The 24,690-nt window shown below is 37.0% G+C and overlaps 1 protein-coding gene across 1 annotated transcript in view; it reads left to right on the top strand.

Moving 5' to 3' along the window:
• The window catches only part of DNAJC15 (DnaJ heat shock protein family (Hsp40) member C15), a 70,101-nt gene that overhangs the window by 23,924 nt on the left and 21,487 nt on the right, over positions 1-24,690 (top strand). Inside the window, exons 2-4 of the mRNA XM_047875220.1 lie at positions 6,600-6,651; positions 9,628-9,701; positions 19,087-19,163. Coding sequence (XP_047731176.1) covers positions 6,600-6,651; positions 9,628-9,701; positions 19,087-19,163 — 203 coding nt within the window. The remainder of the gene's footprint in view (positions 1-6,599; positions 6,652-9,627; positions 9,702-19,086; positions 19,164-24,690) is intronic.

The following is a 24,690-nucleotide window of genomic DNA, read 5'->3' as shown; positions in this document are numbered from 1 at the left end:
GATGTGGGGCTCGAACTCACGGACTGTGAGATCATGACCTGAGCCAAAGTCGTTCACTTAACCGACTGAGCCACCCAGGCACCCCAGTTTTTTATTTTATTGTTTAAGTTTACTTATTTTGAGAGAGAGAGACAGCACAAGCTGGGAAGAGGCAGAGAGAGAGAGGATCCCAGGCAGGTTCCCACTCAGCGCAGAGCCCCATGTGGGGCTCAAACTCACGAACTGTGAGATCATGACCTGAGCCAAAATCAAGAGTCGGATGCTCAGTCGACTGAGACACCCAGGTGCCCCTACACATCTTTCTTTTTATTTATTTTATTTTATTTTATTTTATTTTATTTTATTTATTTTTTTTTTCAACATTTATTTATTTTTGGGACAGAGAGAGACAGAGCATGAACGGGGGTGGGGCAGAGAGAGAGGGAGACACAGAATTGGAAACAGGCTCCAGGCTCTGAGCTGATGGCTCTTGCCTGACTCAGGCTCAGAGCCTGACGCGGGGCTTGAACTCACGGACCGCGAGATCGTGACCTGGCTGAAGTCGGACGCTTAACCGACTGCGCCACCCAGGCACCCCACACATCTTTCTTTTTAAAGAACACTGCCTGATTTCTTCTATTTTCAGCACCTATTGTAATTTTCCTAAGTCAAAGAAATAACATTTCTCTAGTTTTCTGTGAAATCACAGATGTACCATGTCTAGTCGCATGAGCAATTTTAGACATTTAACCTGGTTATTGCCTAGTTGTTAGAAAATGACTGTCTTTGTGGTAGTAATGCTGTGCCTCATTCACCATTTTGCTTTTAAATTGTCTTTTCAGTGTCGTTTTTGTTGTTCTCTTCCTGGCAATTTAGTTTTAAAGAATCATTATTTAAAACACATTCAAAATAAAAATTGAAGTATATCGTGTGCTTGACACTGGATCAGATATGATGTTGCTTATATAAAAGAAAGAAATTAGATCCTGTTAGCCTGAGGATATAATACTGAAATTTAAGTAAATGTGAAATAGCATAGTGATAGAGCATATGTGAAATTTTTTTTGAATAGTGGTAAATTAGAGATGTTGATGGAATTCTCTGATATTTACAGAGTTAGGCCAAATGAACCATGGGCTATTTAAACGCCCCAGTATGTTTTAGATGTTATTTTACTTTTAAAAATTAAAGTCGAATAAAGGTATTGTCAAGAATTCTGTGTGAACTACTTGCTGAGATTTCAGATTCAATCTCCTGTACTTCCTGTTTTCTACATTTGCAATTAGATAGTTTCTTTTCCCCTTTGGGGTCATTCAGATATGTGGAGAGCTGGGGGAATTTATTGTTGCCTTAGAGCTCTCTCAATTTGTGTCTGAAAAAAAAAATACCAATGATGTTTTAGTGCATGAAAAACTGTTACATAGCAGATAAATGTGTTTTTCTAGGAAATTGATCATATTCTTATTTTGGACCAGTTAATGTTAAAGTTTTAACTTAATTGCTTTATATCTAACAGTTTTAGTATTTCCATAGAAAACTTTATGAGAAAGACCTATGTTCTTATTTCAGAGTCTAAGATCTGATTGTGTATGATACATGGTATTTTTTGAAAATCTCAAGTGGAGTTCAATTTCCAAATAATATATTTTTATTTGTTATAAATGGTTTATGCTTAAAAAGTATAAACTATTTTAATATCAATTAATTAAAATATAATTAAGGAGGTAAATCAGTTATAGTTCTCTTCCAATAAGGAAAATGAGGTTGTTTTTTTTTTTTTAATATTTATTTATTTTTGAGAGCGAGAGAGAGACCAAGCGTGAGTAGAGGATGGGCAAAGAAAGAGGGAGAATCCAAAGCAGGTTCCAGGTTCTGAGCTGTCAGCACAGAGCCTGACGCTGTGCTCAAACTCATAAACCATGAGATCATGACCTGAGCCGAAGCCGGATGCTCAACCGACTGAGCCACCTAGGTGCCCCCGAAAGATGAGTTTTTGATGAAAGCTGTGCACAGCTTTGTCCATTCACTGTGGGTAGATAAGATTTGACTGCAGTTTTTGGTCATATATTGAACATTCTTATTTGAGCCAGTGATCTACCTAATTTGGGTTTGGTTTCTTTTTGATTTTAAAGGTTGTAGGCCTTTTCATGTTTATCTTTCTATAAAGTTAGTCTTGAGAAACAGAGGTTAACTCTGTCGTCAGTGTTATTTTTCTGGTATTATTTTGATATATTATTGTATTATTAATACTTTTCTTGTATTGTTGAATGAATGTAAAGTGAAGTATATGTGGCAGGTCTTCTCATGTGCTCTAGGACCATGAAGGTAAATGATATACCCTTTTTGACCTTAGCGAGCTTATTTATTTATATATTTTTTATGGAGGTTCTCATGTTGGGCTTGTGAACTAAAGGGCTTCAGAGAAACCTTTGGATCCCTTCAAATTATGTATAAACAATTTGCTGTGTGTACATATGTGTGGTTTTCTGGGGTGACCCATAGATTTCACCAGATTTTTAAAAGGTTCTTTATATGTAGAAAAGCTAAAGGAGACAGAGCACATCTAACTATAAACTAGTGTAGTAAATGTTGTAATAGGGTAAAAATAAAGGTCTTTGGGAGATTAAACGTTGGAGGCCCATCACGTTTCAGGTCCTACATAGGACTCATTTGATGATGGACCTTTGCCTTGCTACATGCTATGTCTGTTGTGCATAATATAGTGACTGATGTATAGTAATTTTTGTGTCAGTGAGGGTCCTGGCAGTAATGGATGGGTTTTTTTTTGAAGATAGTTTAATGAAGAGATTATTTGCAGAGGTAGACATGGTTTAAGGTAACCAGAAATGGGTGATGAATCATCCAGGGGCTAGCAATGGTTGGAGACGGTTATCCACCCAGAGAAAGGGGCAAGAGAATGGGAATTATGTATGTTCCAGAACCCAATGAGAGTCGTGGGCATGGAAGAGGAGCTCTTTAACAGGAGCTGTGGCTGAAAAGGAAACATAACAGGAAGTAAATTGTACCATTACTTCTATCTTTTTCCACCTTTTGCTTTTCTGCTGATGCTTCCTGTTTAAGAAGACGGTCTTTTGTGCATAGTTATCAATCCCACTTGGCCACATAAAAGTGGGTGCTGGGCTCTGAATACTTCCCTACCAAGAGATGAGGAGTTCACATACCCTGTGCTGGGATTACCACCTTTGTGGGATTTGTTCTGCTGAAGCATAGTCAATGGCTCTCACATATGCTCTCAGCTTTCAGTATTTCAGACTCCAGGGATGGTGTGGGGTGGAGAGGGGTGAGTTCTTCTGTTGCGCCACCAGAGGGGTGGGTGTTTGTAGGCCCATTTCCCTTAGTTAGCTAGCACTGGGGGTGGGGGAGGGGGAACCCATTAGCCATAACGGACTGATGCATACAGCTGGAGCTGAACTTTGTCTTCTTTCGCGTAAGTAAAGCATTTTTCAGTGCTTGACTGTATAATGTTTTCCTTGGCAACTTTGATACCAAGATGCAACAGGCAGAAGTGTTTGGAGTCCTCTCCTGGGATTCGTCACCTGTGCCTGGTGTTCTTTTTGAAACTTCCTCTCTTTGGTAAAACCCAGACAGAAACTAGTGGGCAAATGAGGACTTGGATAATGTGGATAAGGGGATGCAGAAGTACAGAGCACGTCAGAGAAGGGTGGAGAATGAATCTAGAAGGACAAATGGAGAATGACAGCAGAGTGCTTAATACTTACTTGTTGAATTCAATTGAATATTGTTAAACATTTTAGATTTACATATTAAAGGGAAAAATGACCAGATGCCTAATGGTTTAATGTTTCTGATATAAATACCTCCAAATGAAAATCTCTTTGGAATTGTAGAAGCAACAATTTGTATTTTGAGTAGTTAAAATAGTAAAAGTGACACAATTATCAATCTATAAAAATGTGAAATTAGAATAACACAACTTTTTAAGACTATATTTTTCAAATATGGTTTTTTGAAATGTGAGAATTTGGATTATTTAATTTAGAGAAGACCAACTCATTTTCTAGGGCCTACCTCAAAAATTACTTCTATGAATCTTCCCTTAGACAAATTTAAGTGTTTGCAGAACACTGTTCTTTTTTCTGCTATACCACTTATATTCAATTAATAGTAGTTATTTTATTGATAATATTAAAAGCAGTTCACATTTACTGACTGTTTACTATGTGCCAATCCACTGTGTTAAGTCCTTTATGTACATAATTACATTTTATCCTCACAATAACCTTAGGAAGTATAGATACTATTGTTTCGCGCTTGAGATGGCTCAACGGACAGAAGTTCCACAAAGGCCAGAGGTCTTTATGTGCTGGTATTAATATTTCTGCAGCATTTTGTTGTTAGCGTCCCCTAGGTATTCTTTTAGTTGAGTACCTTTTCATATGTTTATTAGCCATTTAGATTTTTTTCTATAAAGTCCCTGACCTTTTGCCCATGGTTCTGTTGGATTGTCTCCCTTACTAGTAATATGGAGGAATTCTGTACATGTCTTTGGATATATGCTCACTGTCTATTATGTGTTACAAATGACTTCTCCAATTCTGTGGCAGATTTAGACTAAAGTGTTAAGAACAGGACATATCTGGTAGGCCAAGATAAATATTTCTAGACAGATGAAAGACTAAATAAGGTTATAAGGAAGGAATAAATTCACACATGAAACAGTTGAGTAGTTTGTTAGGACTGAGGTTCATTAAAGTGAACCAGTGGAAGATAACTCTGGAAATTTCAAGCCATACAGCCTCAGGGAAGCTTTAGAAAATGGTAAACATATACCTCAACAGAATATCCTCTTTAAATCTGTACTCTTTAAATCTATACCTCCCTTCTGTTCAGGACAGACAACCTGTCTAGACAACCTGAAGGGAACTTTGGAAACTGTTTTGCCTCTCTGGGTAGCTAGCTCCTCTGCTGGGGGAAAAAAATCTTTCTTTACTAGGGTGTCCAGTGTTACTGCCTGGTAAAAAAGTATATCTTAGCATTAGAACTGAGGAGGAGAACCATAGATGAACTTCCTTCATCTTGTCTATGAAGAGCTCTAGATTTCTAAGAGACAGATGCTGGATATTAAAGTTAGAGCACTTTCATAACGTCCCTCCAGGCTCAACCTCTGTCTTACTACTTCTGCACCAGTGTGAAATGAATCCATTCTGTTCCCTACTGAGGAAATTTTTTTTCTAGATGTGTTTTTTAGTCTTTCCTGGATCTTACAGATTTACCTCTCACCATTAGAGAAAAACATTTCTATCGTGTCTCTCCTGAATTCTGTATCCATCAAAATTTGATTTGGCTGCAAGCGCCTAAAAATAATAGTGGCTTACAAAGATAGAATTTTATTTTTATCTTGTGTAAATAGAGGCAGTCCTGGGGTGCTATGGTGTCTCCCTGATCATCTGGGGCACAGTCTCCTTTCATTTCATTGTTTTTCCTTCTTTATCCAACATGGCTGCTCTAGGTAGAATATCTACATTTCTAGCCAGTAAGAAGGAGGAATAGGAGAAGGACATTTCTTCCATTCCCCAAAGGACTTCTCAGAAGTTGCATATACCACCCTGCTTATATCTTATAAGCCACTATTTAGTTAACATAGTCATAGTCTAAGGGAGGCTTGGAAATATGTCTGACTAAAAATAGGAATTCCCGATCCTAGAGAAGAAAGGGGGAATGGATGTTGGGGTGGGGGAGCTATTGAGCTCTGTTATGTAAACCTTATCTGTTTTGATTTAAATATTTTTCTGAGATGGTAAAGGAGAAAAGCATAGAATAATATGGAGTATATAACCAATTTAAATTAGATTTTGATCAGAATGAGCTCATAACTTTATGGATTCTAAATTCTTGGCTCTTATTTAAAAAACTTTACATTGGTCTGTAAAGGTAGAAATAAACTAACTTTTAAATTATTCATAATTCTTACTAATTTTTGGCACTTTGACTTCTTTACTAAACATAGATCTAATGTTTTATCAAAATTTAAAATATAGCAAATGCTATTGCAAATATAAAGGAAATATGTTCCTTCTATCTTTGTAGAAGATAAATATATTTAACCACTATTAAGAATAACCTATAGAAAATATTTTAGCATAAAAGCTCTTGGGTAGAATGAATTCATATATACAGAAATTAAGTGAAATCTAGAATAATTTTAGTTTACTGAAAATTAATTTTTTTAAACATTTATTTATTTAGAAGGACAGAGATATAAAGCATGAGCAGGGGAGGGGCAGACAGAGAGGGAGACAGAGAATCTGAAGTGGGCTACAGGCTGTTAGCTGTCAGCACAGAGCCTGACGCGGGGCTTGGACTCACGAGCCATGAGATCATGACCTGAGCCGAAGTCGGATGCTTAACCGACTGAGCCACCCAGGTGCCCCAAGTTTACTGAAAATTAGCTAATATGGTACACAGCAGGTAGAATCCCATAGACACTGCAGATTTAAAAAAAAATTCTGTTTTTCACAGCAGAGCTTGAGTAAAATGTAGTATTTAACATAATTATTCTCATTATTTTAAATGGTTTACTTGAAGAAAAAAAAAGCCAGTGTAAGACTATAAGTGATAATCATTTTTTTCCTTCGCAGGCAAGAAGTTTGATAGCTGTCGGACTGGGTGTTGCAACTCTTGCCTTTGCAGGTAAGAGTAAAGCATACTTCTCAATAAATGTTGCAGGAGAAATATTTCCAAATAGCTTCTATAGTGATTCATGAGGATACCCTCTGTATTCTGAGGTTTGGGTTTTAAGACATTATACATTCTCATTTGTTTCTCCATTTATAGTCCCTGAACATTTGTCAGTGTAGCAAAAGCTAGATAACTGTGTAGTGAAGAAAATTAACAATAAGAAGCTAGGAAAACTAGCCCCAATAATAGTTGATCTTCATAGTATTTTTTTTTAGCTTGAACTATAATGTACTTTAAAAACATTCTTCAGTATGAAGCAATGTAAGCGATATGGGGTTTCTCTGTTCTCCCTTGTTTTTTTGTTTGTTTATTCTTGTTTTTTTCTTGCAGTAAGATGTCACATTTCCTGCGCAGTCACTTTTTTTGATGAGCATAGTTATTCCCTGTAATGTATTAACTACTTCATTTTTTTTTAACACATTGGTGTAATTTCTTCTGAAAACCTGGGAGAATTTCTTTTACTGTCCACATCACCAAAGAATAGTTATAAAAATTTAAAGCAAAATTGTTATCTCTTCCAGTTGTAAATTGGATAGCTATTTCCTAATCAGATGTTGATCTGAGAGCATCTCTCATTACATTTTTTGTTTTAGCATTTGTGTCTCTTAAGTTTCGTGGATTTGATTTTGTTTGTTGGATCTTCTCTTTAAGTGAAGCTACGTTCCATTGTGGTTATATGGAGTTGGTAAGATCCAATTGCAAAATGGGACATAAAAGATTGTTGTTTTGTTTTGTTTTATATGATACTTAATTTCACGCAACTCTCTTAAAGCACCTTAAGCATAAATACTTAAAAAATCAAGATCAGTGGTTCAGATTCTCTTGGTCTTTGTGCCATCAATGTCTTGTGTCTCATTGTGATGACTACACTGAGGTTTTCTGAGAAGACTATCGTCCAAAAAGGAATTCTGACAAACTTGGCCCTAAACATGAAACGTGAATTTTAGTATCAACTATTTTAGCAGAATTGGTATAGTTATTTTGAAATTCAAATGGAAGATTTTTATTTGAAATTAAAGACAGATGCTGTACTTTTGCCAGGGTTTTCTTTCTAAAATGAGAAGAATTGGTGTGTGAATTGTGTACGTACCACACTTTTGCCAAGTTCTTATTACTAACTAGAATGTTAATAGCAGGCAGCTCTCTTCCAGCGCCAAATGCAACTGAATAATGGAATTTAGGAGAAAGTACACTTAGACTTGTTGGAACTTGGTCTTCTGGTTTATGGTTAACGTAAACCTTCAGATGTCACTTGTTGAAGACTTTACCTACTTTTTTCATCAAGACTGCCTGATTATATGTGCTTTTATATTTTAAATTTTGAGATAATTTAAAAGCTATACTGTGTACTATTGTGGAATCAAATGGAAATTGACATCTATAGGACAAGAGGTTTGGATGAGTTAGGCTCTCACTTAATTCAGTGTCACTTATTTAACTTATTTAATTTCCCTTTATTTAATGCTCTCCTTGAGGTCAAGAACTTTTTCTCTTCTATGTGGATTGACTATTTCCCATCACCCATATCTAGCATCCTATTTTTCACATGTTGTTTGCACAGGAATAATAGTGTGTTTAGACAGGTAACTTCTTTTTTTTTTTTTTTTTAATGTTTTCTTTTTTTAATATTTATTTACTTTTGGGAGACAGAGTGCAAGCAGGAGAGGGGAAGAGAGAGAGGGAGACACAGAATCTGAAGCCGGCTCCACGCTCTGAGCTGTCAGCACATGGCCCGACGTGGGGCTTGAACCCATGAAGTGCGGGATCATGACCTGGGCCAAAGTCTGACGCCTAACCGACTGAGCCACCCAGGTGCCCCTAGATAGGAAATTTCTAAGAGGTGTATGTAATTGAGCTTTCCCAGTGGAAATCTTGATTTGCAAAGAAGGTTATGGTTGGAAATTGAATAAAATCCAGAGTATCATAGTGGGTTTTCTAGCAAGACTTTTGGGAAGAGAGACACTACTGTTGATCGGTACATAATGCTGATTAGGGTACAAAAGGTAAATTAATCAGGTAATATTTTATTCTTGTTCTATGCCCTCAAAATAGTTTGGGACCTGTTTTGCTATTGATGACTCAGGAGTTTTAATTATTAGGATACCTAAGAAAAGAAAGCACCAAAATAAATTATGCTTTTAGGAGAATAGTTAAATTTGGTGAGAAATTGGCAGTAAATATCTTTGGTGAATATTTCTTACATAGTTGCTTTTTACTTTGTAGATAATTCCATTAAAATTGTTCCTATGTTTTACAGATCCTAAATAGTATTTGTTCTCTTAAGTATTTCAAAGTGATTATCACTGGGAAAATCAGTACAGATAACCAGATGTGTGAATCTACACATACATAAAAGGACTTTATCTATAGTTTGTGTTAGAGTACTAGGATTTTTTTTTTTTTTTGGTTACCTATCCTATCGTATAAATAGAAGATATTATACATAAACATTGACATTTTCTAATTTTATAATCATTAATTAGAACTTGATAAATAATAACTTTATTTTTATTTTTATTTTATTTTTTATTTTTGAGAGAGACAGAATGTGTGAGCCGGGGAGAGGGGCAGAGGGAGAAAGAGAGAATCCCAAGCAGGTTTTATGCTCAGCACAGAGCCCAATGCAAGAGCTCGATCCCACGACCCTGGGATCATGACCTGACCTGCAAGAGTTGGATGCTGAACCAGCTGAGCCACCCAGACATCCCTCAATCTAATAACTATTTTAATTCTGTTAAAATGAAATGCTTCCTCCATTCAATAAATTAGACATTTGGAAAAATAGAACTTTCTGGTAAATATTGAAATAGTTATTGAAATAATACATAGAAAAGAAACTATCGATAAATATTGTAGTTACTACCTTGTGGGTATTGTCTTTCCATATTATGGAAAATATGTTTGCTCTTATTCCTGTTGTTTTTTTAGGTCGCTATGCATTTCAGATCTGGAAACCTCTAGAACAAGTAATCACAGAAACGGCAAAGAAGATTTCCACTCCTGTGAGTTAAAGATGGCTTTAGTTAGAAGGCTTGATTTTTGTTTATATGCCATATTTGATAGTAATTTAGAAAATGTCTTAGATTTTTCAACATTTGTAGTTTACTTTCTTCATGATACCCTTGGGGTGTTTGTCTATTTCTTGATTTGTTTCAGTCTCTTAGTCACGTTATTTTTATTTCTAATCTTATTCCTGCTTTTGACATCTAATTATTATATCTCTCTTAGAGTATTACACCAACTTTGAGGTAATTTATCTTCCTTGTTTAATTAATATTAATTCTTTTAGTGATTGTCTATATTAATTCTTGTGGTAGAAGCTGGATATAGTTGATGAATAAAACAGACAAGTTCCTTGCCCTGATGGAGCTTACCCAAGAGTTTATTTCATCATAAAATTTGAAACTGATCCCCGTGTACCACCGCCTGATCATTTCAAACATAAAATTATAAGATTCCAATGCTGAAATCCTATAGGGCTTATACATTCATCTATAGGCATTGTAGCTACTCTGCTGAGCTAAATGTAAGTGAAGAATGAATGATAGTAGGTACTTAAAAGCTACTGCGTGGTGGACTGGTTTGTAACTACTGGACACAATGCAAAGAAAACTCACTGAAGTGTTGCAGCATAATCGTTGACTTCTGGGAAATAGAAGCAGATATGGGATAGATCAACTTGGCTTGCAGCAATTGGAGAATGAATGACTTGTTTTAGCAAAGGCATTACGGGCTTGTGAGGCTTAGTTAGCCATGAACAATGACCACACTTTCAAAGGATGACATACAAATAATTAAACTCAGGTCCAAAAGAACTGCAAGTGATTTTGCAGACCTATAAATGTATGTCTGTGATTAGAGGGAGCATGTGTGGTTTTTTTTCTGTGTTCCTATTTATATTTTATTTGGCTACAGTATTAATAGGTATTTAGCATTCGTTCAGTAATTATTCATTAAGGACCTTCTACATGCCAGACATTACTGTGGAGAGTGGGGTATAGTCAAGGACCATATAAAGATATTGCCCTTAGGAGTGTATATTTTAGTGGACACAGGCAATTAACAAGTGAATGAATAAGTAAAGTATATACTATGTAGAAGTGTTGACTGCTTATAAGAAAACTGAATCAGGCTAAGAGTTTAAAGAATAACAGCAGAGAGGAATTGATACTAGATGGGTCAGGGAAGGCCTCACTGAGAAGATGAGAGAGCAGATGTGAATCTCTGAAGAAAGAGCTATCTAGGGACTGAAACACTGCAGAGGTCCTGAAGTGGAAATGAGCTTTGCAGCAAGAATAACCCCAGTGAAATATGCAAAGGGAATAGTGGTAGAATAGGGACCAGATCATTTGAGGCCCCATAGACTATGATCAAAACTGTGAATTTTACTTCCAGTATAATGGAAAGCTTTTGGAAGGTTTTGAGCATGGGGGCAACGTGATTTGCATTTTATTTTATTTTTAATGTTTATTTATTTTTGAGAGACAGAATGTGAGCGGGGCAGGAGCGGAGAGAGAGGGAGACACAGAATCCAAAGCAGGCTCTATCCAGGCTCTGAGCTGTCAGCACAGGAACCCGATGCGGGGCTCGAACTCATGAACCATGAGATCATGACCTGAGCCGAAGTCAGACGCTTAACCAACTGAGCCACCCAGGTGCCCGTGATTTGCATTTTAGATGATCACTTTGCTGCATGGAGGGTCAACAAGAACAAGCCAGAGTAAAAGCTCTCAATCCAGTTAAGAGGGTATTGAGATACTTCAGGTAATAGATAAATGGTGGCTTGAAATACAGGAATGAAAATAGTGGCATAGTTCCTTAATTCAGTGTTACTTATGTCTTTCCATATGTTTATAAATAATGAATGGAGAGAATTTCAGAAATTATTTCTCTTCTGTTAAGGTGATATTCAGTAGATATATTTATGCTATAAATAAAGGACTCCCAAGTTTTGTAGAACTGCATTATTTAACATTGTAAAGGAAGAGAGAGCAAGAAAATGAGAAAATTTTCACTGCTCTGTGGAGGCTCACGGATAAGGTAGAATAATTTGAGAGATTGTCATGGGTATACTAAATAGAGAAATAATGTGTCCCTCTTTCCTTTTCCTTTGTGGGCTTGAGTTAAGAAACAGTTTTTGATAAATCTGGCCCTGTTTTCCCCCACAAAATACTACTGTTGCAGTTGGCAGTGAAAATATTTTTTAGAACATCTTTATCATCGTCACTGTCATCATAATTATACCTCTGTGAAGATAAGGGTGTTTTAAACAATTCTTTAAATATTAATAATTCTAGGGAAACTGAGAAATTAAATATGTGCATGCTTTCTCTTGGCACTAATGATTCCAAAAAGTCAAACTTCATAAAACACAGCATTTACAATGTTTTGATGTTATTAATATGATTCATTATTAAACCAAATAGGGTTGTTAAAAAAAATAGGAATTTGTGGGGCGCCTGGGTGGCGCCGTCGGTTAAGTGTCCGACTTCAGCCAGGTCACCATCTCGCGGTCCGTGAGTTCGAGCCCCGCGTCAGGCTCTGGGCTGATGGCTCAGAGCCTGGAGCCTGTTTCCGATTCTGTGTCTCCCTCTTTCTCTGCCCCTCCCCCGTTCATGCTCTGTCTCTCTCTGTCCCAAAAATAAATAAAAAACGTTGAAAAAAAAAATTAAAAAAAAAATAGGAATTTGTAACTGTGTGCCACTAAATCTCTGTCGCTCAAGAGAACCTGGAAAGCATTCAAGGTTCAAGTTTCTATGTTTTTTAAAAAACAATTTTTTTAAGGGAGCTTGGGTGGCTCAGTTGGTTAAGCATCTGACTTCAGCTCAGGTCATGATCTCACACTCCGTGAGTTAGAGTCCTGCCTCGGGCTCTGTGCTGACAGCTCAGAACCTGGAGCCTGCTTAGGATTCTATGTCTCCCTCTCTCTTTGCCCTTCCCCTGCTCATGCTCTGTCTCTCTCTGTCTCAAAAGTAAATTTAAAAAAATGAAAAAAAAATTTTTTTAATGTTTATTTTTGAGACAGAGTGTGAGCGGGGGAAGGGCAGTGAGAGAGAGAGCGACAGAATCTGAAGCAGGCTCCAGGCTCTGAGCTGTCAGCACAGAGCCGCCCCCCCCCCCCATTCCCCCCATCCCCGTGAGGCTCAAACACAGGAACTGCTAGATCATCACCTGAACCAAAGTCAGATGCTTAACCAACTGAGCCACCCAGGCGCCCCTCTATGGGTTCTTTTTAAATTTCTTCTTGAAGTTTGTTTTCTCTGTACTTTATTTAACATCATTTTGTCCTTAAATCTCATCTTTGTATTTTCATACCTTTTTTTCCCCCCATTTTTCTTGAATACTACCTGGAGTAATTTTTTCATATGGAATGCATGGATGGTAAATGTTTTAAGTTCTTCTCTACTAAACAGTTTGTTTCTTTTCTCTCATTGTTAGTCATCAGCTGCTGGCTCCTTGGAAATCTGGTGAGCCAGTATGAGGGAAGAACAGAAGTTTCTGCTCAGGGGCCACCTGGCTGGCTCAGTCAGTGGAGCCTGCAACTCTAGGCTTATGAGTCTGAGCCCCATATTGAGTGTAGATTACTTAAAAAAAAAATCTCTGCTCAGACTGAACCTCAGTGCCCACATACATGCTTTCCTGTATACTCTCAGCCACATTTTCTGGTAACTGAGACTCTCAGCCGGAATTTCTCGTGTTCTTATTCTTACTCCTTTGTAAGCAGCCTGTTTCGGTTTTCTTTTGTTGTTTGTGTTTTAGGTTTTTAGTTTTTTGGTAATTTTTATTTGTTTTTTAACTCTGGAAGTTTTGGGTTTTTTTTTTTTCTTTATTACTGATGTTCTGAAATTTCACAGGTATTCTCAGTGAAATTTAAGTGAAAACTCCCTATCTTTTATTCTAGAAGATTCTCCTATACTTTTTCTTTAATTATTTTTTCTTTTACATTTTCTCTCTTTTCTGTTGCTGGAACTCTTACTAGAGACACATTGGATCTCTGAGTCTATCCTTTATGTCACTGAACAGTTTCTTTCTTATTTTTCATCTTCTTATCTTTTTCTTTTACATTCCACAGTATTTCCATAGCTTATCTTCCAGATCACCAGATTGGGTTTTAGCAATGGCCAGTCTGTTATTTAATCCATCACTAAATGTTTTACTTCAGTAATATTTAATATCTCTTTTCAGAGCAATTTACTCTTTTATGGATATAAGATACTAATTTGAAAATTGTCAAGTCCTCTTCTGCTTTCTGATTTACCTCCTTCCTCCAAAAGCCAGTTGTTACTTGTTCATCTTTCTTCTGTTTTATTGCCCCCCGTGGTATTGGATTTGTTCAAATGTCTGACAATCCTTGGTTAGTGGTGTATGTTTGTGAGGACTGAGTTGAATAATGTAAGTGTTATAATAGTATAACAGTTTGGTAAACTCACTTTCTTAAAAAATTTTTTTTTAATGTTTATTTATTTTTGAGAGACAGAGCACAAGCAGGGGAGGGCCAGAGAGAGAGGGAGACATAGAATCTGAAGCAGGCTCCAGGCTCTGAGCTGTCAGCACAGAGCCTGACGTGGGGCTCGGACTCACAGACCATGAGATCATGACCTGAGCCAAAGTTGTACACTTTAATGGACTGAGCCACCCAGGTCGCCCCTGTACATTCACTTTAATTGAACAAGAGTGTTGATAGTGGGCTGTGAATACAAAGATGGTTTATGTCAACAGGCATGTTTTCCAAAGCAAGGAACCCAGAGGCAGGCTTGAGACCTCCAGAGAGAGGTTGAGGAAAGATTAAGCACTGAGTATATTTCATTCCTTGGCATAACTGTCCCCCTCACTGGCCTCCTGGGTCCTGTAGTGTGATCTGCTAGTACTCTCCTTTGCTTCTGTTGGGACCTACCACCCACAATGAGATACATCTCAGGCTAGTAGTTGTTTTTCTTAGCCAGAGGGCAAAAATGGCAGGTGGTGGGCCCCTTATGCTCTGTGTTAATGGAGTTAGAAATGGTCATCTCTGCTGTTCTGGTTTAATTAATTATCCTGATGTTATTATTATATTTGTTGACTCTAAAGTTAGTGTTTTCTTTATTTCCTGGGAAGGCTTTTCCACTTTCCTCTGGTGTTTGAAGCTGCAGTGATGTTTTTATGTCTTTAATTGTAATCTTACCTGTTTTCAGCTTTCTGGTTTTCTCTTTGTCTCATTTCTTGTTTTCTCTCCTTATTTCAGAGGCACTTTAGGAAGCAAAAGACCTTTTTTTATTCAATCTTCTGTTTTGAACCAGTAGTTTTTTTGCTTGACCTTTCATATGTTAGTATCTGTTATAAACTCAGTCAGTGTTTACCCCTAATTTTTTTCCTGGGGAAGAAACCCAAGTCACTCATCTTCTTCTGAGGCTTTTCTTTTTCTTTTTAATTTTTTAAAATGTTTTTATTTATTTTTGAGACAGAGACAGAGCATGAGCAGGGGATGGGCAGAGAGAGAGGGAGACACAGAATCCAAAGCAGGCTCTAGGCTCCGAGCTGTCAGCACAGAGCCTGATGCGGGGCTCGAACTCACGGACTGTGCGATCATGACTTGAGCCCAAGTTGGACATCTAACCGACTTAGCCACCCAGGCGCCCCGAGGCTTTTATTTTTCTATTTGTGAAAATGTCCCCTTATTTGAATACAGTTTTTAAAAATTGGACTTCTTTTGTTTTATGGTTAAGTGAATTTCATGGAAACAACACAAATTAAAATCGTACCTCTGTGGCTCTATAAATGAAATAGATTATTGTAAATAATAGGAGATTATAGTTTATGGTAAATTTATTTCTTCTTAAGATTATGGAATGATATAGTTCTTCTTTGGTTGTGTGGAGGGCTTTTGTATTTTAAGCTCTTGGCTGAGCCAATTAACGAAGTTTTGTTGAACTTGGTTCATTTCATATCTCCTTTGATAATATGTGACACCATGGCATTTAATGCTAATTTCAGAACAAAAATGATTTTGAGGTATGTTGTTTATGTATATAATTTATGGATAGAATAACACAAAATAATAATTTGTAAGGTGCAGGGTATATTTCAAATGGCAGCATAAAAGTCGTGGCATCCTGTTTCTATTCTTGGAAATTCTGTTAGAAAAATATAACCATTTACTCTATTTGATGGAGTTTTTGTATAGTTAAATTGTTCCTTATAGATATGCAGAGATTAACTTATTCATAAGAAGGTCAGTGTTTTAGGGTATGAGTCTCATCTAGATGCTATATTTTAAGTAGCTTTTTCTAGGGCACCGGGGTGGCTCAGTCGGTTAAGCATCCAACATCAGCTGAGGTCCTGATCTCACGGTCCGTGGGTTCGAGCTCTGTGTCAGGCTCTGTGCTGACAGCTCAGAGCCTGGAGCCTGCTTCGGATTCTGTGGAGTCCGAATTCTGTCTCTCTCTGCCCCTCCCTGACTCACTCTGCTGTGTCTCTGTTTCTCTCAAAAATAAATAAACATTACAAAGAATTTTAAAAAAATTTAAGTAGTTTTTTCTGTGTCTCCTTTTCTACCTGGGCAAACCAGAAAGTAAATCAATTGCTCTGATACAATACCTGCTGTTAGGGCCAATGAGTTTCTGACTCATGGGGTGACACTTCATGAAACATCAGTTTATCATGTTTATTATGCTGAGATTTTGGAGTTCCCTAAGGTAAATAAATACTTACAGAAATGTCAGGGAGTAAGGTACGTATCTAGTAAAAATTTTGATCTGTTGAGAGAAAACTTAACTAGCTGTTATTCCTCTGTGAAGTCCCCTCGTTCTTTATATAATCTCCACGTGCATGTGTGTGTATAATTTGTCCAGGTTACTATGTGTACTTCCATAATTTGATTCTTTTGCTCCCCTTACAACTTAGAGACGGGTATTTTTAGTTTTCTTTCTAGATTGTAAATTACTTGAAACTTGAAATAGTACGTCATATCCCTCACGGCACTGGTGCATTGATACATTAGCATCTATGTGATAAGGATGGAACTTGACCTGTCTCTTTTGAAATGTTGCTGGCATGTAATAGGTGCTGAAGTGTTTGTGAAATGAATTAATTGCCAGGAAATTATTCCCAGGTGGAAATTTATATCAAGCTGTTCAAAGAGAGCAGCTTATATAAATGACCAGATCTGGCTCCCTGGGACTCATTTTTAAGTTTGTTTTCTTGGTCTTTTATTTAGTCCTCCTTTTTAAAAAAATTATACGAATAGTCTGTGTTCATTGTCGAAAACTTAGGAAATAAAAATAAAGAAGAAAAAAATTATTCATAACGTCACCAACTAGAAGTAACATTTTAGTGTATATATACTTTCAGAGTTTGTTTTATGTAAACATACACTTATTTATCTTGCCTTACAAAAATAGAGTTTCATGTTTTAGAAACATGTATACAGTACAGTCATCGATGCACTTTTTTTTTTCCTTCTAAAGTTGAGTTCGTGCATCCTGTTGCTTTGTTACGAGCTCCTAAAGAGCTGTCTCCCATTCCTTCTCTCCTGTTCTCTCTCAAACCCAGTCTCATCAGACTCTCACTCCTACTCCCTGCGACTCTTGTCAAAGACTTTGACCTCTTTGATAAATCTAGCAGTCAGTTCTCAGCTCACATCTGATTTGACCTACAGAAGTGTTTGAAACTTTTTCCCTTCCTTACTTTGGGCTGCTTTTCCTTCAGCCTTACTGCTGGTCCTACTCAGTCTGCTTACGGATTCCTCTCCATTTGTGCGCCCCTAAAACCTGCAATCTCTAGGGCTCACTGTTTGGACTTCTTACCTACTCTTACTCCTTAGGTGATCTCATTCAGTCTCATGGCTTTACATACTGTCTATATATACTCGTGACTCCTAAATGTTATCTCCAGGTCAGACTTTTCCATTTGGATATTTAACAGACATTTCAAACTCAATATATCCAAAACCAGTCTCCTGATACCTATTACCCTCAATAAACAACTGCTCCCTCTCTAAGTCATTTAGTGGCAGTTTGGCAATTTAGGCCAGAAACCTTAAAGTCATTTGCAGTTTAAGTTCCCTGGAACTGAGACAAAGCAGACAGACAGAAATTAGCAAGCTGGTAGTTCATCAGGGAGTGCTTTTAGGATCAACAGCTCCAGAAGGGAAGAGAAGGAAGGACAGAAGGACAATTTAGGCTGCAGTAGGCCTCAGCCAACCCCATAGTGAGCTCTGAAGCACGGGTAGCTCATTGTGGTTGTCCCAGGTTGGGGCAAGGAGCCACAAGACTGAATGATGTCACTCGATAAGTGAATATAGATAGGAAGTTTAAGGACTGAACTCAATGAACTACAATGTTTATACCCCCATATCAACCAGTCATTAAATAGAAAACTGCCCTGGGAAGGGGGCCTGAGCTTGACTTTCTTTAGCCAAGGCAACTCCTCTAACGAGTCTGACAGTTGAGTGCTGTCTGCCAGCAACAGCCCCAACGTCCACGAAGTAAGTCCTTCACGTCTGGAGGGGGCGCTGCACGTGTATAGCAGTGTTTACTGCATCATCTTTAATCCCTTTTTCATATCCCTTATGTAATCTGCCAAGCAAATTATTAGTTTTCCTTTCAGAATACATCTAGAATGTGACCAGTTTCAAACTGCCTCCTCTATTACCACGTTGGCCCATACCACCATCATCTCTTGCCTAGGTTATTGTTATCTCCTCTTAACTGGTCTCCTGATTCCCTCCTGCACCTTTCTTCCTATTCTTCACATGGTATTTAGAGTAATCCTTTCAAACGAAAGCCAAATGACATGACTCCAGTGCCCTGGTTTCTCCTACCATTGAGAATAGAATCCTAAAGATTGCTGCTACTTACAGGGCCCCCCACAATCTGGCCCCTAGTTGCCTCTCTGATACTATGGTCTTCCTTGCTCATGCATTTCCAGCCACCTTTCAGTGACCTTTCAGTCCAGTTTTGTGCTCTCTCTTGGCCTTGCTGTCTGCTATTCTGACGTCCTCCCCACTTTGTCAGTTCCTCCTCTTCCTCTTCCTTCTCTATCAGCCAGTCCAGTGGGTAAAAAAGATGTGTGTCATATCAATATTAAATGACTTGTCAAGGTTACCCAATGAGAAAATTATTGCAGAGCTCAGGAAGAGTTCAAGCCTTTGCTTCTGTTGATTGCTTTGATTCTGTTATATCTTAGTGTAGAAAAATTAATGTATTTGAATGTGAAAAAATTGTTAATGTTTTTTAAGTTCGTCTTGGTCATAGTTTCTTGTAAAGGATCCTTGTTTAGTGCCCTCCCCGCCTACAGTTTCAGGTTGCCTTGTAGTAAAATGCATTACTCTTATTGCAGCTATGATAGGTTTGAGGTCCTACCACCTCATACATGCAACTAATTATTTCATGCTCTTTCTTTCCTGTACAGAGCCTTTCATCCTACTATAAAGGAGGATTTGAACAGAAAATGAGTAGGCGAGAAGCTAGTCTTATTTTGGGTATAAGGTAGGTGAGCTACATAAGTCTTATTTTATTCTGTGGCCAAGCTTGTCTTGAAAAAGGGAGAAAATGTTACAGTAAAGTTTTCCTTATATTTTAAATTATGAATAGGAAACAGAGGAAAAAATACAAAATTTTTACATTTTAAAAGCCCAAATCCCTAAAAATATCAGACAAAGATGTGATGTGTCCTTATTCCTTAACAAGGGGCTCTGAGCTCTTATGTTTGAATACAGTAGTAAAATTTCAAAGCAATTGTCAAAATCTCCCTTACTGTGATACCCCATTCTTTCTGAACTCAGTTTTATAATTTATTATCTATCATATTTTCTGTTATAATATAGGATCTATTTCACAGTTCTTTTCTATTTTCACAATTTGACATCTAGCATATTTTATTATAATTGTTTCACCCTAGTATCTATTGTGTGACTTTGGACCACATAGGAGAAAGCTAATGATGTTGTGTGATTGCTCTGTGATAACATTTAACACTTAAAGTTAAGAATATGCCCCCTGCCATTTAGTTGCTAGTCGCTATATTCATTTGTTTACCTTATGTTCCCTTAGAGCCCACTCAAATTTTTGTGGGGGTTGGTTACAGTATGTCATCTGCAGCAGATCTTCTGATGATTTAATCAACATCATTAAGCAGAATAGATCATAAAGTCCTGTATTGATACAGTTTTTTGGATCTCTTGTAGATTTGCACATTTTTAAGGCCAAAACATGTTGTTATTTCTTTTGACTTAGCAAGAAAAGATAAGGGTTAGGGAGCAAAGGAAATGGTTCGGTTGAGCTTGGTGCTTTATTTAAATATAAGAGATGAAGTTTCTCACTGAGAATAGGTTTTAGGTAGGGGAGGGAACCAAAATAGGAAGTTGGCTCTATTTCTGACCATTCTTTGCTTTAATATTATTCAGGATGGCCTTGTTATTTTTCTGGAACTATTATTGGGCCCCCAGAGCATCCCATTCGTAGTCTTGAAATGTGAATATGGAACTTACTATAAAACCAAACACAAAGGTTTTTGAGAATATCAGTCGATATCATCCAAAGCATTCCTGTTGTTACGACAGGTAATTAGGAGTTGACTTAAGATTTCTGTTTTTAAAGGTTTATCTTGTTAACCTAGAAACTGTAGAAAATTTCACAAAGATGATTTGCTGGTTAAGCGTATATACTCTCAGGGAGTCTGGGTGGCTCATTTGGTTAAGTGTCAGACTCCTGATTTCAGCTCAGGCCATGATCTGACAGTTTATGAGAGTGAGTCCCGGATCTGGCTCTGCGCTGACAGTGTGGAGCCTGCTTGGGATTCTCTCCCTCCCTCTCGCTCTCTGCTCCTCCCCTGCTCACTTGCATGCACATGTGCTCTCTCTCACAATGTAAACTGAAAAGTATATGCTCTTAACAGGTGAATCTATGAATACCAGTTTTACCATTTACTAGCTGCATGACCTCAGTGTCCTCATTTGTAAAATAGAGATAATAATAGTTTCTGTCTGGTAGGGTTGTTGTGAAGACCGATACATAGATAATTCTGCACGTAAACACAGCACTTAGTGCCACAAGATTAGAGAACGCCACTCAGTCCCATGAACCCCGCTTCCCAAGTCCCAGTCACGTGCATTCCAGGGAACCGTTTGTATTCCTTGATGTAGGCAACATGATATTTAAAGTTATATTTCAATTTCATGGTGAAATTGTCTGTACTGGAGATACATCTGAGCTTTATTTAATTTTTGTACTGTGTTTAAGAACTAGGATTCTCCCATCCTGTTTAATCTTTAGAATAACAAATAAATGTCTTATGTATTAACAAATAACAAATACCAGCTGAGCCAAACAGATTCTTATCCTGCTTCTGTCACTGAAGCACTGCATTATAGGATCCCAGTCAAGTTATTTTTAGCTTTTCTGCCCTTCAGTTTCTTCATTTTTGAATGGAGTTAGTAATATTTAGGCTTGTTGAAATAATATAAAATGATATGACGATACCTTTTTATAATAGTGCCTACCAAATAACAGATGCTAAATAAATGTTGGCTCCTCTTTCTTCCTGTTTGTATCACAAATGCAGAAGCTAAATATTTGCCCTTTACATATTAAACAGAAAGGTAACCCTTATTTGCTTTCCTCTAGCCTTTTCTTTCAGTCAGGTAGTGTTTTTGAGAAGACTCTTCAAGATGTGAATACGTTGCTGTGGCTCCCTTCTCTGTGATCATTGAATCTAAACTACTTAGACTATGTAACAAGTAGGCAAAGGCACAGTGGAGCTGACTGTTGATGACCTATTAAAAAAATACTCTATATGCTATTAGATGAGTCTATGCATTCTTATTGATTTCTCGAAGCCTAAAATATTTTACCGAGCGGTCCAGGAAAACTATTGTTCATACTTGTTACTTTCTGAAATGATGCACATTTGAGATTTTCATACTTTCTGAACACTACTGTGGAATTATGTTAAGCTAAATGTTATTCAAAAGACCAATAGTAAAAGTGATGAAACCAAAACTGCTCCATTTGCCACGAGATTAGAGAACACCACTCAGTCCCATGAACCGCACTTCCCAAGTCCCAGTCACACGCATTCCTGGGAACAGTTTGTATTCCTTGATGTAGGCAACATGATATTTAAAGTTATATTTCAATTTCACGGTGAAATTGTCCGTACTGGATATATATCCGAGCTTTACTTAATTTTTGTACTGTTTAAGAACTAGGATTCTCCCATCCCGTTTAATCTTTAGAATAACAAATAAAGGTACTAAAGTGTATTAAATTCCTAGAGCCTTAATATAGCAGTCAGGAAAAGGGAATAAATTCTGCAGGCACACAAGAATATTTCCCTTATCCCCAGAGCTCACCACTAGGACTCTGATCATTATTATCTTAAAGGCATAATGTTTTGAATGGCGATACTTGTACATAGAAACTTTCCTTGCATTTCTTACTTCCTTCAGCATATTTCAGTGGTTGGCAGACTACATTGTACATAATGCTTTATGGACTTTTATGTACAAAACCAAGTGTTAAAGGCAATGTAAGTGATTATGAACGATAATCTATGAGATATAATTATCAAGGATAATTTTCAGATTTTGTCCTACATGCTAAATTAAAGTTTAATATCCAGGGTAAGATGCAACTTACCATTTATACTCCCCCCAAAGAACATAGAATGTACATTTGGATTTTACCCAACTTACATCTTCATTATCTAGTGGTTCACATTTGATGTTTTATGAAATGTTTTTTAAAGCGCCTCTTTTTCCATTTTAAGATTTTCTGCAATACAGTAATCCTTTATAGTGTCAGTGTTTACTAATATAGAGCCATTATTTGAAGGAGTTTACCTTTTAGAGCCATTTTGTTTTGGAGGACTATATAAAATGCATTAAGCACATATTGCATATTCAATACTGGATGCTATTTTAAGATACAAATCATAGCTTCTGCTCTTTAGTATCTACCTTAAGAAGACATGTTAAATACATGCAGAACAACTAGAAAGTATAACTAATAAAGGAAAGAAGGGCTGTAGAGCACCACACAAGAGAATGAGAAATGTAAGTTTGCGGCAGGAAACTAACCATACTGGAATTAAAAAAAATAATGTGTGTTCCATTTCTTAATAGGCAATTAATAAAGTATTCACAGCCATGATGTAATTTTAATGACTTATTTTTCAAAACTTAGTAGTCTTTAGAATCAGACACTGTCTTGATTATCCGGGAAGTATCTACAAACCAAAAAGTAAGTTTGAAATGGTCCCCCAAAGGACTTTCATAAGCCAAAAGGAATACCCTAAAGTCCTTATACTAAAAGACTTTTTTATTATTAAAAAGGTTTTTTTAATTTAAAAAGTTTCCCTCTTGTTTCATTGAGATATAATTGACATATAACATTGTATATTAGTTTAAGATGTATAACATAATTATTTGACATGTATAATATGTACAGATTGCAAAATGGTTACCATAACAACTTTAGTTAACATCCTTCACCTCACATAGTTACAGATGTATCTTTTCTTGTGATGAGAACTTTTAAGATCTACTGTTCTAGCACCTTTCAAATATAAACTACAGCATTGTTGACTGTAGTCACCATGCTGTATATTCCATCCCCAGGACTCACTTATCTTATAACTGTAAGTTGTACCTTTTGACTACCTTCACTCATTTCCCCCACCCTTCTCCTCTTGCCTCTGGCAACCACCAGTCTGTTCTGTTTTTGGGAGTTTGGCTTTTTTAGATTCCACATATAAATGAGATCATACAGTATTTGTCTTTCTGTCTTTGACTGATTTTTTACTTAGCATAATGCTGTCAGGGTCAATTCATGTTGTCACCAAGTAGCAAGATTTTCTTCTTTTTAATGACTGAAAAATATTCTGTTATGTGTGTGTGTGTGTGTGTGTGTGTGTGTGTGTGTGTGTGTGACATTTTTCATTCATTCATCTGCCCATGGACACAGGTTGTTTCCATGTCTTGCTACAGTGAACATGGGGGTGCTGATATCTCTTTGAGAGACTGATACTTTTTTTTAAGTTTATTCATTTATTTTTGAGAGAGACAGAGACAGCATGAGTGGAGGAGGGGCAGAGGGAGGGAGAGAGAGAATCCCGAGCAGGCTCCACACTGTCAGCACAGAGCCCAATGAGGGCCTCAAACTCACAAAACCAAGACATTGTGACCCGAGCCGAAACCAAGAGTTGGACAGTGAACCGACTGAACCACCCAGGTGTCCTGAGAGTGATTTTATTTCCTTCAGATATATACCTAGAAGTAGAATTGCTGGATCATATGGTAGTTTTATTTTTAATTTTTTCAGAACCTCCATACTGTTCCATAGTAGCTGTACCAGTCTACATTTCCACCAGCAGTGTACAGGGGTTCCCTTCACATCTTTCTAACACTTGTTTGTCTCTTGTCTTTTTGATGGTAGTCATTCTAGAAGGTGTGATGTGAAATTTCATTGTTGTTTTGATTTGCATTTTCCCTGATGACCAGTGATGCTGATCACCTTCGCGTGTACCTGTTTGCCATTTTATGTTTTTGGAAAAATGTCTAGGGAGATCCTCCACTCATTTTAAAATGAGATCTATCTATCATCTGTCTGTCTGTCTGTCTATCTATCTTTGCTATTGAATTGTATGAGTTCTTTATATATTTTGGATATAACCTCTTATCAGATATATGATTTGCAAATATTTTGTCTTATTCCATAGGTTGTTTTTTTCACTTTGTTGATGGTTTTCCTTTCTGTGTAGAAACTTCTTAAACTTTGATGGAGTCCCATTGTTTTAATTTTGTTGCCTAGCTTTTGATTTCACATTTTAAAAATTACTGCCAACAACGATGTCAAAGAGTTTACCCCCTGTGTTTTATTCTAGGAGTTTTATGGTTTCAGGTCTTTAGTTCAAGGCTTTAATCTGTTTTGAGTTGATTTTGTGTATGGTATAAGATAAGAGTCCAGTTTTATTCCTTTGCATGTCAGCTGTCCGAATTTCCCAACACCCTATTGG

The sequence above is a fragment of the Prionailurus viverrinus genome, chromosome A1 (assembly GCF_022837055.1).
Source record: "Prionailurus viverrinus isolate Anna chromosome A1, UM_Priviv_1.0, whole genome shotgun sequence".
Lineage (NCBI taxonomy): Eukaryota > Metazoa > Chordata > Mammalia > Carnivora > Felidae > Prionailurus > Prionailurus viverrinus.
This window is presented reverse-complemented; position numbering and strand designations above follow the sequence as displayed.